Source organism: Hyaena hyaena, unplaced genomic scaffold (genome assembly GCF_003009895.1).
Source record: "Hyaena hyaena isolate Hyena2069 unplaced genomic scaffold, ASM300989v1 scaffold_35, whole genome shotgun sequence".
NCBI lineage: Eukaryota > Metazoa > Chordata > Mammalia > Carnivora > Hyaenidae > Hyaena > Hyaena hyaena.
In genome coordinates, this window is record NW_024080667.1 from 5,580,828 (window position 1) to 5,593,157 (window position 12,330).

Consider the following 12,330-nt stretch of genomic DNA (forward strand, 5'->3'; position numbering starts at 1 on the left):
ACCCAAAATCACTCTCAGAGATGGGGGTAGGGACAGGCAGTGGCTGAGAGGCAGCTGGAGTCCTAGGGAGAGGAGGGGGGTCCCGAAAGTGCCAAGGGGAGCGCGGAGACCACCGGTGAGGTCAGAAAAATTTGCATTCGCAAAGCCTTCCGGTACATTTCAAAAGATTCCTACTTCTTAACCGCCCCTCCACCCTCACCCCTCCAATAATAATGATTAAACCCGATCCACCGCGGCTGTGCCGGGTCCTGGGCGAAGAGCAGCGCTAGCCGGCGCGGGGGAGGAGAGAGAGAGGAGGCGAGGGGAGGGGACGAGAGAGCTAGCGGTCCCGCCCGGTGATGTAGGCAGCCCGGGGAGGTGGAGCCGCGACGCCTGAAGGAGTCCCCACCGCAATCGCGCTTTCGGTCTACCCCTCCGAGCGGCCAGCCGCCAAGCCCCGGCTCCGGCGACCTCCCTGCAGCCGCAGTTTGGGCGGCGGGGACCTGCGGGATCCTCGCTGTTCAGGCCTGGGGGGCGCCTCCGCCACGCCCAGCCCCCTCCTCTCCTGGCTTCCCGGACGGCTGGAGCTACTCCCGGGGGAAGCTGTTCCCGGACGCTCGGCCGCCGCCCGGGCATCTCGGCTGCCAGCCCGGCTGGGCGCTGGGCATCTGCGAAGCCAGCCCTGCTTGGCACTAAGCATCTCCGGGCACCGACTGACTCCGGCGCCGCCCAGCTGCTCGCGACCCCGGGGCCGCGGGCTTCGCGCGCCCTCCCCTCCCCCGGCCTCCTGGCAGGACGCCCGTGAGCTCCCGGTGCCCCCAGCCCCTTTGGCCACCACTGCCGCCGCCGCCGCCGCGATGCTGCCCTGGAGACGCAACAAATTCGTGCTAGTGGAGGACGAGGCCAAGTGCAAGGCGAAGAGCCTGAGCCCGGGACTCGCCTACACGTCGCTGCTCTCCAGCTTCCTGCGCTCCTGCCCGGACCTGCTACCCGACTGGCCGCTGGAGCGCCTGGGCCGCGTGTTCCGCAGCCGGCGCCAGAAAGTGGAGCTCAACAAGGAGGACCCGACCTACACCGTGTGGTACCTGGGCAACGCCGTCACCCTGCACGCCAAGGGCGACGGCTGCACCGACGACGCCGTGGGCAAAATCTGGGCGCGCTGCGGGCCGGGCGGGGGCACCAAGATGAAGCTGACGCTGGGGCCGTACGGCATCCGCATGCAGCCGTGCGAGCGCAGCGCCTCGGGGAGCTCGGGGGGCTCCGGGGGCCGCCGGCCGGCGCACGCCTACCTGCTGCCGCGGATCACCTACTGCACCGCGGACGGGCGCCACCCGCGCGTCTTCGCCTGGGTCTACCGCCACCAGGCGCGCCACAAGGCCGTGGTGCTGCGCTGCCACGCCGTGCTGCTGGCGCGGGCGCACAAGGCGCGCGCCCTGGCCCGCCTGCTCCGCCAGACCGCGCTGGCGGCCTTCAACGACTTCAAGCGCCTGCAGCGCCAGAGCGACGCGCGCCACGTGCGCCAGCAGCACCTCCGTGCAGGGGGCGCCGCCGCCTCGGTGCCCCGCGCCCCGCTGCGCCGGCTGCTCAACGCCAAGTGCGCCTACAGGCCTCCGCCTGGCGAGCGCGGCCGTGGGGCCCCGCGCCTCAGCAGCATCCAGGAGGAGGACGAGGAGGAGGAGGGAGACACGGAGGAGCGCGAGCGGCCCGAGGTGCTCAGCCTGGCCCGGGAGCTGAGGACGTGCAGCCTGCGGGGCGCCCCGGCGCCGCCGCCGCCGGCGCAGCCCCGCCGCTGGAAGGCGGGCCCCAGGGAGCGGGCGGGCCAGGCGCGCTGAGAGCGCGGGGGGCAGGACTTGCGGCCCCAGCCCCCGCCGGCCTGACTTCCAGCCTCCAACCCCGGCCCTGTCCGCTTCGGCTCCCCTCTGGTCCCCCGGCCCTTGCCTCCCTCGTGGTCTCTGTTGTTGTCTGCCCCGCGCCTCATCCTGGCTCAGGGTGACGCCTGATACGCCCTTGATTACTGGGGGACTAAAGGGAGAGGGAGAGCAGCGGTCATCGGTCATCGACTGTTCGCCTCTCCCCCCACATCCGGAGTTTCCGAGAGCGCCCTCCATCGTGGAATTGCCCATAAGCTTTACAACAGGTCTTTGCCCATAGACCATCCCCTCCCTCCCAAAACAACCTCTCAAAAGAAGAGAGAAGAGTTTCCAGAAATCCAGGAGGGTGGCCTTGGACCTTGGCCGGGTGGAAGCCGTGGCCCTGCCCTTGGCCAGTCAAGCCTTCCTCCCTCGGACGGGACCAACTCGGAGGAGGCATTCTTGTAGGGGAGGAATAGTGGCCCCGGGAACTGAGGCCGCCCGAGGCCAGACCGGAGTCGGCTGTCAGACACACGAGCAGATTTCTCAGACCCTACGCCTGGCCTCTCTACCCCTTGGAGGATTTCTGGACTTCACTGCTCTGCCTCTGGAGAAGACTGGGCTGGTCCTACCAACCCAAACAACGGGTTCGACCAGGTAACAGCCCTCCGCACCAGACAGCTGCCCGAGACTGTGCCCTGGCGCCTAGCACCCCCTACAAGACTCCTCACCCACCCCATCTCTCTGCAGACAGATGTGTGTGGTTCCCCACTAGGTTCTTCCAACCAGGACCGAGATGGGGCCTCCGCAGGAGGTAAGAAGGACCTTTGGCAGGTGCTTGAGGACACTGACTACCCAGGAAGTGGACACAGGAGGGATGCCCTCCCCCCTTGGGGGCTTGTCAGAGGGGGAGGGTCCTGACCACGCTGTGTGCTCCTAGCAGGCTGAGGACGGAGAGTGTGTTAACCCTGCAAGTGGCAGTGGGCCCTGCCCAGGTGTCTCAACAGGGCCACAAAAAGCCCAAAGATCTATGTGTCACCAACTGATCATTGTAAATAAAGTGGACCTGCTTTTTCATCCTGGTCACCACTCCTGTGTTGTGTTTGATGTCGGGCCTTGCTAGGGACAGCAAGACTCTCATCAGAACCCCAAGGGGCAGGAGAAGACCCCAGGCAGTGGCCTTCTTAAGCAGCTAGAGCCAACCCCGCAGGCTTGGGGAGGCGGGGCTGCTGCCAGGAAGCTACTCCCTTGATGTCAGGGAAGGAGACTTCAGTAGCAGGTGTGAAGTCGTACATGCCAAGCCTTGGTGGAGTGTCAGCTGTCTGTCTGGGCCTCCCAGGACATGTCTGTCTGGGCTCCCAGGTCATGACTGCCTGGGCACTCACACGCGAGTGTCTCTGAGACATTTGGCAGGGAGGGGGCACTGATGGCAAGCCCCCGGCCACGCATCTTCGAGAAGATTCCTATGTATGTCAAAGCATGTGGTTTATATCCTGCATCTCCCCGGGACAGGTTGTAAAGGAGACGGGTGGGCAGCGCGTTTTACTTTCAGGGGAGCTAGAGACATCTGTCCAGACCTTTATGACAGTGTGAGTCTTAAGCCTGGATATTTTCTTTATTCCTGTGCTGAGCCAGGCACTGATCCCAGGCTCCTCCAGAGCCAGACAAGTGGCGTCTGCAGCGGCCAGCAGTCAGGGCCGTTCTGTTTCCTGGGGCCGCTAGAACAGAGGGCCCCACTGCCACTTCCCCCGGCAGAACCCAGGCAGGGTCAGGGGAGTCTGAAGGGGGGAGCTGGGGCTGTCGCCGTGGATATACCGTGCACGTCCATCGCCTCCCTCCCACACGCTGGCAGGCATTTTGTTCGTGTTTCTCCCCATTTGCAGGAGGAGAAGAGGAAGCGGGAAGAATGTCAGACCTGGGAGACCAGGAGGGGCTGCGGGTGAGGCAGCCGCTGGTGTCGGAGGCAACCTCCCCAGAAACAAGGACACACGCGTGCCCTCTTGAATCAGACTCAAGCGGCAGGTGCTTACTCGGTGCCTGCTTGGCACTGGGGGTCCCAGAGTCCCTCCCCTGTGGCTTTTTACGGTCTTAGGTGAGCTGCACGTGATTAAAGGAAGAGTTACTGTATAATCACTCACAGGCATGTTCTCAGCCACGGCTCCTACTCCACTTTTCTTTGGCAGCCTCCTAAAACACACCCCCACACCCCCACACCTTCCTTCCCTCCTTCCCAATATACCTGGGTTTAGACGACCAGGGTGAGGGGACTCTGCCTTCTTACCAGCTGTGTGGCACTGGGCAAGTCACTCAGCCTCTCTGAGCCTCACCTTTATCAACAGTAAAATAAGGATACTATCTACCTCCCAGGCTACTTGTAAGAATGAAATAGAATCCCATCTGAGAACACAGTGGTAAACAATAAAACACAGGTGGAGAACAACCATTTTACCCGGAGGCCCTTCTCTTCAGATTAGGACTTCAGTGTGTTTCCCCACAGCCACGGTCCACCCCTGGCAGCAGGGATTATAAACTGTCTTCCAGGCCTCATCTCCACTTTCACTGTGCGTGATGCAAGAAGGACCCAGCCGCAACTTCTGTCCATTCAGGGGGTTGAGGGTGATGAGCCACAGCGCAGCACCAGCTGCCGCCAGGTCGCAGAAAGGGATCTCGGGCTGCTCCAGCCCCCAGACAGCTCGCCAGCCGCCAAGAGAGGGAGACCACTCCCACCTCCATCTCTGCTCTGACCTTGGCTTTCTCCCTGATCTTGGGCACAAGATGGAGAAGAGCCTTGAACCACTGGTCAGCGGTCTGGTGCCCCTGCATTCTCTCTCCTGCCAGCTTCAGATCCCTCACCTGTAAAATGCAGATCGGGTGGGTGGGGCCAGTGGCTTTCAAATCCAGGGGTGCCCTAGGAGCTGCTGTCGGGAGTGATGGGGAGACGGAATGGGGAGCCCTCCCCAACCTGCTTTAACTGAAGCACTTTATCTGTTTTTCCCTTGGGGGGGTTCTGTGATCCCATTTGAATACAGGGATCCTCCTGATTTTTCTTGTTTAAGTTTAAATCGCTGGGTGACGCACGCTGATGCTGCACATGTCTCAGGTCCACAGGGCTGATGGGGCCTGAGGAAGAAGGCTGGTGCGTGTAAGTGTGACAGTGGGCGGGGGGGGGGCTTTCCAACAACAACACACAGCCAAGGACAGTGTGAGAAGTGTGACTCAGCTAGACCAGCCACTCGGGTGTCCAGACTCTTCCCCAGACCCCTTGGACCTTATTTCCCACTCTCACGATCCCCTCCACAGCGGCTGGGCTGTGACTAATGTGACCAGTGCCACAGCACGCAGCTCACGGGGGACAAGGCGCTGGTCCGCCCATTAATGCCATCCTGACTTTCCCTGCTCCTCTTCCCTGTTCCCCAGACACGGCCATGTGCTCCCATCTCCAGGCAGGTGCCTGCTCTCACGACCGGGAGTGTCCCCTTTGGCCACACATTTTCGAATCCCACCCTTTCTTCGAGGCCCAGCTCAAATTCCACTTCTTCCAAACTTTCCCTGATGCACACCCTTCCTCCACTCCTGCCGGGTCTGGTCTCCCCTCTCAGGCTCAGGCAGGTATTGGCCTTTGTCATGTGACCCCTAAGACTCTGTTTTTTTGTTTTGTTTTTTAAATTTTTAATGTTTTATTTATTTCTAGGAGAGAGAGAGACAGCGTGAGCAGGGGAGGGTCAGAGAGAGAGGGTGACACAGACTCTGAAACAGGCTCCAGGCTCTGAGCTGGCAGTCAGCACAGAGCCCGACGCGGGGCTCGAACCCACAAACCGTGAGATCATGACCTAAGCGAAAGTCGGACGCTTAACCAACTAAGCCACCCAGGCGCCCCAAGACTGCTGTTTTTATGTAAGCATATCTTGTCTCTCATCTTGACCCCTCTTTACCTCCCCGCCCCCTTCAGTACATTGGCCATGGTGGGACAGAGACTTGGTGCTCAATCCTAATTTGTTGAATGAGTGCGTGAATGAATGAGCCAGATGGAAGAGCCATCGCGGGATAGGGAACTAAGTGGGCGGAGAAGCATTCCTTCTGCCAAGCTTCCTTCTGGAGATGCTGAAGGAGAACTATATCCTCAGACGCCCTGTTCAGATGGATGGCTATTCTTGGGGGGCAGGGGGGAATCAGCAGCCTGAGATGGGACCAGTGGAGGAAGCTGAAGGCTCTGTCCATAGGGGCTGCTCCAAGCTCCAAAACCTCGGGACTATACCTGCTGCTCTGTGGACTAGACCAGCACCCAGAGCACCCAGCACAGGGCTGGCACTTGGTACAGAGCAGCTCCTGGAGGTGACCGGCCACCCTCCAGGGGTGCTAGCTGGGCAGCAGGAAGACCATCCCCACAGCCACAGTCTCTGATTTAACATACAGGCAGTTAAACTTGGCCTTGGGCATCAGATGCACCCAAATGTCAGTCCCAGAGCTGCCTTTTGATGCCTGTAAAACTTTGGGCAGGTTTCGAAAGCTCTGGAGCCTTGGTTTCCCATCTGTAAAAATAGGGATAGATGAGTGTAGGTCTTCTTTGGTTGTTAGAATAAAGTAAGGCGCTGCATTGGGGTAATTTATTTAGTGCACGGTGCCTGATGCACCCAGGAAGTGGTCGCTGCTGCTATTCTGTTTATTATTAGCATTTTAGCTGACACTGCTAACCGACAGCACCAAGCTGAGATCAGGTGCCTGGTCTCTGAGACACTGAGCATGTTGCTTATTCACACCCCAGGGTGGCTCTCTGCCTAAAATCCCATCATTCAACTACAGCTTGTCTCACTTTTATCTCCAGTTATTCAACTGAGATAAGCCTCATCACCTTCATGCTAGATTAAATATAATATCTTATGCTTTTTGTATATCCTTTTCTTTTTGCCTTAGTGCCCAGTATAATGCCAGGCACACAGCAAAGCACTCCGAGGTGAAAGAAAGAAAGAAAGAGAGAGAGAGAGAGAGAGAGAGAAAGGAAGGAAGGAAGGAAGGAAGGAAGGAAGGAAGGAAGGAAGGAAGGAAGGGAGGGAGGGAGGAAAAGTGAATGATAGTTGTTGCAGGCAGTGACTTGACACATAGCCTTCCCAGCCAAGGTCTCCAGAAAGCAGGGAAGTCATTCCTTTCTGAGTGTGGTTCAGCTTCCCCTCCCCTCCCCCATTCCTGTTTGTCCTTGGCGACAGGCTATGGAGAAGAGGAGGATGCTGGTGGCTTAGGGACCAGCCGGTCCCCAGGAGAACCCAGCTGACAAGAATTGAGGGGCTGACATACAGATGTGGTGAGATGAGGAGCCAGAACCATCCCCTCTCTCCCTCTGCCCCGCTGCCTGCCTGTCCATGAGCACATATGGGTTTATCCATGGATCTAGAATAGCTGAGTTTCACCATCCTCAACTTAAGAGTGGGCAGGAAGTTGGGCAGGCAAGAGATTGGAGGGGAAGCTGGAGGTCAAGCCATCATAGGGGAGCCCTCAGCTGGAGAGTGGACCAGTACTCTGTGCTGAAACACCTTGGCAAAGAGGTTAAAAGATTGTACTGGAAAACTCAGGCAGATCTTGGTTTTGCCTGCCCAGCAACCCGCCATTGCCCTTTTTTGGTGGAGTCAGCTTCCTCTTCCCCCTGGGAACACAACTAAACTCTCCCATTCTATCCCCACCCCCACCACCTACCCCTGCACCCCTCCACCTCCCTACCCCACCCCACCCCACACTCAGAGGGGTGGTCACATGACTGGGTTCTCGCCAGTACGGTTGATGAATGTCATCTCAGTGCCTGGACCACAAAATATAACCTTTGCCTTATTTTCCTGCCCACCTGCTGGATGCCATCACCCAGGGCATCTTTGGAAGCTGTGTATTCAAGATGGCAGAGCCTCCACCAGCCTGGGTCCTTGAATGACCACATGAAGTGGAGCCCCGCCCCTGGCACCAATGGGAGCAAGAAATAAAATTTTCTTGTTGGCCACAAACTTATCAGGGTTATATCTTCAGCACATAGTTTACCTCGACCAACACGCTATTCTTGTGACCCCTGCCCTGATGCTCCAGTGAAATCACCATCTACCGCTCTCAGTTCTTGAGATACTAGTGGAGCTGACTTCATGTGATCCAGGCCTGACCAATCAGCATATCCCATCTCCTCATCTCCAGAGATTGGTTCTGGGATGGGCATTGGCTCCATCAGAGCCAGTGAAACTTAGTGCTGGGGCTATGATGAAACTGGAGAAAAAAGACACTCATTTACTGCCAGAGTTGCTGAGAGGTAGGGAATGTATCTGGTGTTGATGGCAGCCATCTTGTCACCATGAGGAAAAAGGGCCTGAGAGCAGAGCACAGTGAAAAGCAGAACAGGACACTTTGAAGAGAGCAAGACCAAGCCCCATGACATTCCTTGAGCCCCTGGATCCCACCGGGCATGCCTAGTTCTGCTCTTGGTATTTTCGGTTCCATGAACCAATAAGTTGTACTTTAAAAAAATTTTTTTTAATGTTTATTTTTGATAGAGACAGAGACAGAATGCAGGTGAGGGAGGGCCAGAGAGAGAGGGAGACACGGAATCCAAAGCAGGCTCCTGACTCCAAGCTGTCAGCACAGAGTCCAACGTGGGACTCAAAGTCACCAACCAAGTGATCATGACCTAAGCCGAAGTTGGACACTTAACCAACTGAGGCACCCAGGAGCCCCGTAAGTTGTACTTTTTGCTTGGGCCAGTGTGAGTTGGGTTCCCTGTCCCTCGGGTCCAAAAGAAACCTGGTCCTGCCATCGCTGTTCTCATCAGGTCCCCTACTCCAGAAAAGGAGATCATTGAAAGGCTTCAGGGTCTGTCACAGGTCAGGTCTGATTATGGGACGACATCAGACTGGTTCACAGGATCCAAAAGTCCCCAGTTCCTTCCCCTCTGTGGGGCCACCTGGTCTTCAGTGTGAGGCTGCCTCCCACACACCTTCCCACTCTCCACTCTGTGGAGTGGCTTCCTTCCCTGGTCACAGCACCTGTCCTTCCATGCCTTTGGCCAGCACATGGCTGTGACCCCAACTCCACATGCCTCTTCAGTATAACCAAAGGCTCTGGCCTTTGTTCAAGTGCTAGAGCATGAAGCTGATCCCCACGACCTCGCATCTGGGCGGTCATCCCCCCCCGGCCCCCCCATCACAAATCCACCCTCGTCTACTCAGCTGCAATGGAGGAGGAGGCTCACTGGATGTAAATCTGGCCAAGAAGCCAATCTCTTAGGGGACCTTTAATAGGGAAGGTAGCTTCTGACAGTGGAGCCCAAGCTGAGCAGCCTGATGGGAAGGCAAAGGCCTGAAACTGCCGTTTATTCCATCTGGGATGCGGGCAAGTCACTTAACTGCTCCAAATCTCCATTTCCTCTGTAATATGGAGGCAGTACCCAGCCACTCCTGCCTCGGGGGCATTCGGGTGGGATGGAGGGCCAGCAGGCTCTGAAAAGCAGCAGGTACCGTACTAGAGCCTGCAGCAGCGTGCTTCCATCGGCTTCAGGACAAGAAAGCTGGAGGCAGGCAGCACCCAGCCTGAAGGACTCCCATTTGGAGGAGGGAGCCCGCTGCAGAGGAAATGAGCACAGAGCACAGAGCGAGGGTGGTTCAAAATAGACACCTGCAGGGATTTCCTGAAGGCGAGAGCCACGCGGCGAGGATACAGCTTGTGGAGCTCCCAAGAGAAGCCCACACCTTTGCGCGTGCGCACATACTGCCCCCCAGGGTGGACTCGGGGGAGGCGGCGGGCACCCCTGTCTGCAGTCAGCGGGGACCCGCAGAGACCCGTGCAGCCGGAGCTAGCTCTGAAGCAGGAACGGGGAAGAACTGAATCACACCTGGGGTCTCCTCCCACGGGCCCCGGTGCATGTCCAACATCCAAAGCCACCCCCGATCTCATCAGTCAGCAGCCCTTGACATCCAGGTGTGGATACAGGGAGGGGAGAGGGACATTTTAATAAGATCAAAGTGGACACTTCCATCTCACTCAGTCTCCAAAGGACAGGAGACCTCCATCAGGTCAACCCCTCCGCCAAATTCCATTAATGCGCAGGCGCAGATGGCAGGTGGGGCCCTGGGAAGTCTCCCGCTATCCTTAGGGGAAGTGCACAGGGGGATGACTTTTAAGGGTTAAGTATCGCCCCCCGAGCAGTGCATGTGGTCAGTGGCAGGAGACGTCCACAGGGATGTGTCCCCTAGCGGTCTGACTCCTTAGAGGTGAATTAAATTCTTTTTCTAAGATTATGAAAGTAACAAGTTTTGAGGCGCCTGCATGGCTCAGTCTGTTGTGTGTTCGACTGCAGCTCAGGTCGTGATCTCAGGTTTGTGAGTTCGAGCCCCGCATCAGACTCTGCTGACAGCTCGGAGCCTGGAGCCTACTTCGGACTCTGTGTCTCCCTTTCTCTCTGCCCCTTCCCTGTTCACGCTCCGTCTTGCTCTCTCTCTGCCTCCAAAATAAATAAATGTTTTTTTAAAAAAATTTTTAAGTAACACATTTTTATTTGAAACTAGTAGAATAGTGAAAATATAAGAAAAAATTAATACTGTCTCCCAAGCCCTCTCCATTCCCGGATCCCCACGCCCTCAGCACACACACAGTGCTAGGCAACTACCGGTACAGACCGGGGGTTCCTCCCTCCCACCATTTTCCTTACTTGTGAACACAAATAAACCCACATGCACACAGAGAGAGATTTTGCCATTTGGCTTCACAAAAATGGAGTCATTCTCAAACACATTCTGCAAGTCGCTTTATTTTTCTCACTTACATCATGCACTTCCCTCCAGTTCCCTGGATTTGATTCTAGCTTGTTCTCTTTTAATAGCCACCTGGCACAGTTCACCATCTTCTGTTAATGTATGTTCAGGTTGCCTTGTGTTTTTATTTTATTTCATTTTTTTTGAAAGTTTATTATTTATTTTGAGAGAGAAACAGAGCACTCGAGCAGGGAAGGGGCTAAGAGAGAGGAGACAGAGAGAGAAAAAATCCCAACTAGGCTCTGCACTGTCAGTGCAGAACCTGATGCGGGGCTCCAACTCACGAACTATGAGATCATGACCTGAGCTGAAACCAAGAGTCGGACGCTTAAATGGACTGAGTCACCCAGGCGTTCCTTTGTCTCATGTTTTTAAAGCACCTAATAAACACCTGTTGTGTGCAGATGTCCAGACCACGCCCCTGGGAACTGGATCACAGTGCTATGGGCCCTTCTGGCTGAGACACCCCAGCATTATGGAGCTGGAGGGGCCCCTTCCCAGGGGTGAGGTCTAGGAAGGAGGAGGAGAGAGGTGTGCTGAGCATATCCACATATGGGCTGAAAATAAATAGAATCAAGAAGAGTTGGCAAGACTTCCTGATGCCGGGATGTCTCGGCTGGAAAGGAGGAGAACTTGTGGTCCAGTCCCCTGATTCACAGAAGACAAGGGGGATTTGTCCAAGGTCACTCCCCCCCGCCCCCTCCCCCCCTTAGAACCCGGGCCTCCCTGTGGGTTTCCCAGCAGGTAGAGGAGATACTCAGCATCTATCTAGGGCTTGGGCTGCAGACCAGGGATCCATAGCCCGCGTCCCTTCAACTTTCTTTTGATAAATGCAGAGTGCATACTGCATGACAGGCACTGTCCTAGGGGCTGAGGAGACAGCAGTGAACAAAATACACAAAGATCTTCGTGCCCACATCCTAGTGGGGGAGAGGCCAACAATAAACAAGAATCATAGAAATGAATAGATTCTGTTAAAAGGTGGCATGCATGTGGGGGGAAGGAGAAAAAGTAGAGTGGTGTGAGGAAAGTGGGTGCCTCCTCTCTCCTCTGGCGCCTTGAGATGGAAGATTCCAAGGTTATCGAATTTCTAGGCTAGCAGAAACTGGCTATGGTGGCAGAAACTGGTTAGACAGTCACCAAACCCATTGCCCTTTCCTCCAAGACCCTAGCTGTGCATTGTCCAGCCTCTCGTGCTGCCGGGTGGGGCCATGTGACCAAGTTCTAGCCAATAGAATGTGAGCTCTTTCAGGCCAGACCCATAAAACCCTGCCCTGGGGGTGCCTGGGTGGCTCCCTTCGGACTTCAACTCAGGTCATGATCTCACAGTTCGTGGGTTCAAGCCCTGCGTCTGGCTCTGTGCTGACAGCCAGCTCAGAGCCTGGAGCCTGTTTCAGATTCTGTGTCTCCCTCTCTCTCTCTCTCACTCCCCTACTTACACTGTCTCTCTCACTCTCAGAAATAAATAAAACATTAAAAAAAAAGGATTCTGTGTCTCCCTCTCTCTCTCTGACCCTCCCCTGCTCACGCTGTCTCTCTCTCTCAGAAATAAATCATTAAAAATTAAAAAAAAAAAAACCCTGCCCTGAACATAGCCTTGATTTTGCTTTCTGTCTCTGCCAGCTGTGCAGAGAGGACGCTGAGGAGCTGGCAGACAGAAGAGACACAAGAGGGAAGGAGTCTAGCTCCCTGAAAACTGGGGGCGGGGGGGGTGTCCCTGAAGAGACTCC

At 56.4% G+C, this 12,330-nt stretch overlaps 1 protein-coding gene across 1 annotated transcript; it reads left to right on the plus strand.

The window, feature by feature from the left end:
• Positions 1 to 389: 389 nt before the first annotated feature.
• On the plus strand, positions 390 to 2,911 carry FAM43B (family with sequence similarity 43 member B). Its single transcript, XM_039228953.1, has one exon. The coding sequence runs from the start codon at positions 837 to 839 to the stop codon at positions 1,809 to 1,811; it is 975 nt and encodes a 324-aa protein (XP_039084884.1). The 5' UTR covers positions 390 to 836; the 3' UTR covers positions 1,812 to 2,911.
• Positions 2,912 to 12,330: the final 9,419 nt, after the last annotated feature.

Excerpts from the sequence above, each read along its gene's own strand:
- FAM43B (XM_039228953.1), top strand. The coding sequence starts at position 837 with ATGCTGCCCTGGAGACGCAACAAATTCGTGCTAGTGGAGGACGAGGCC.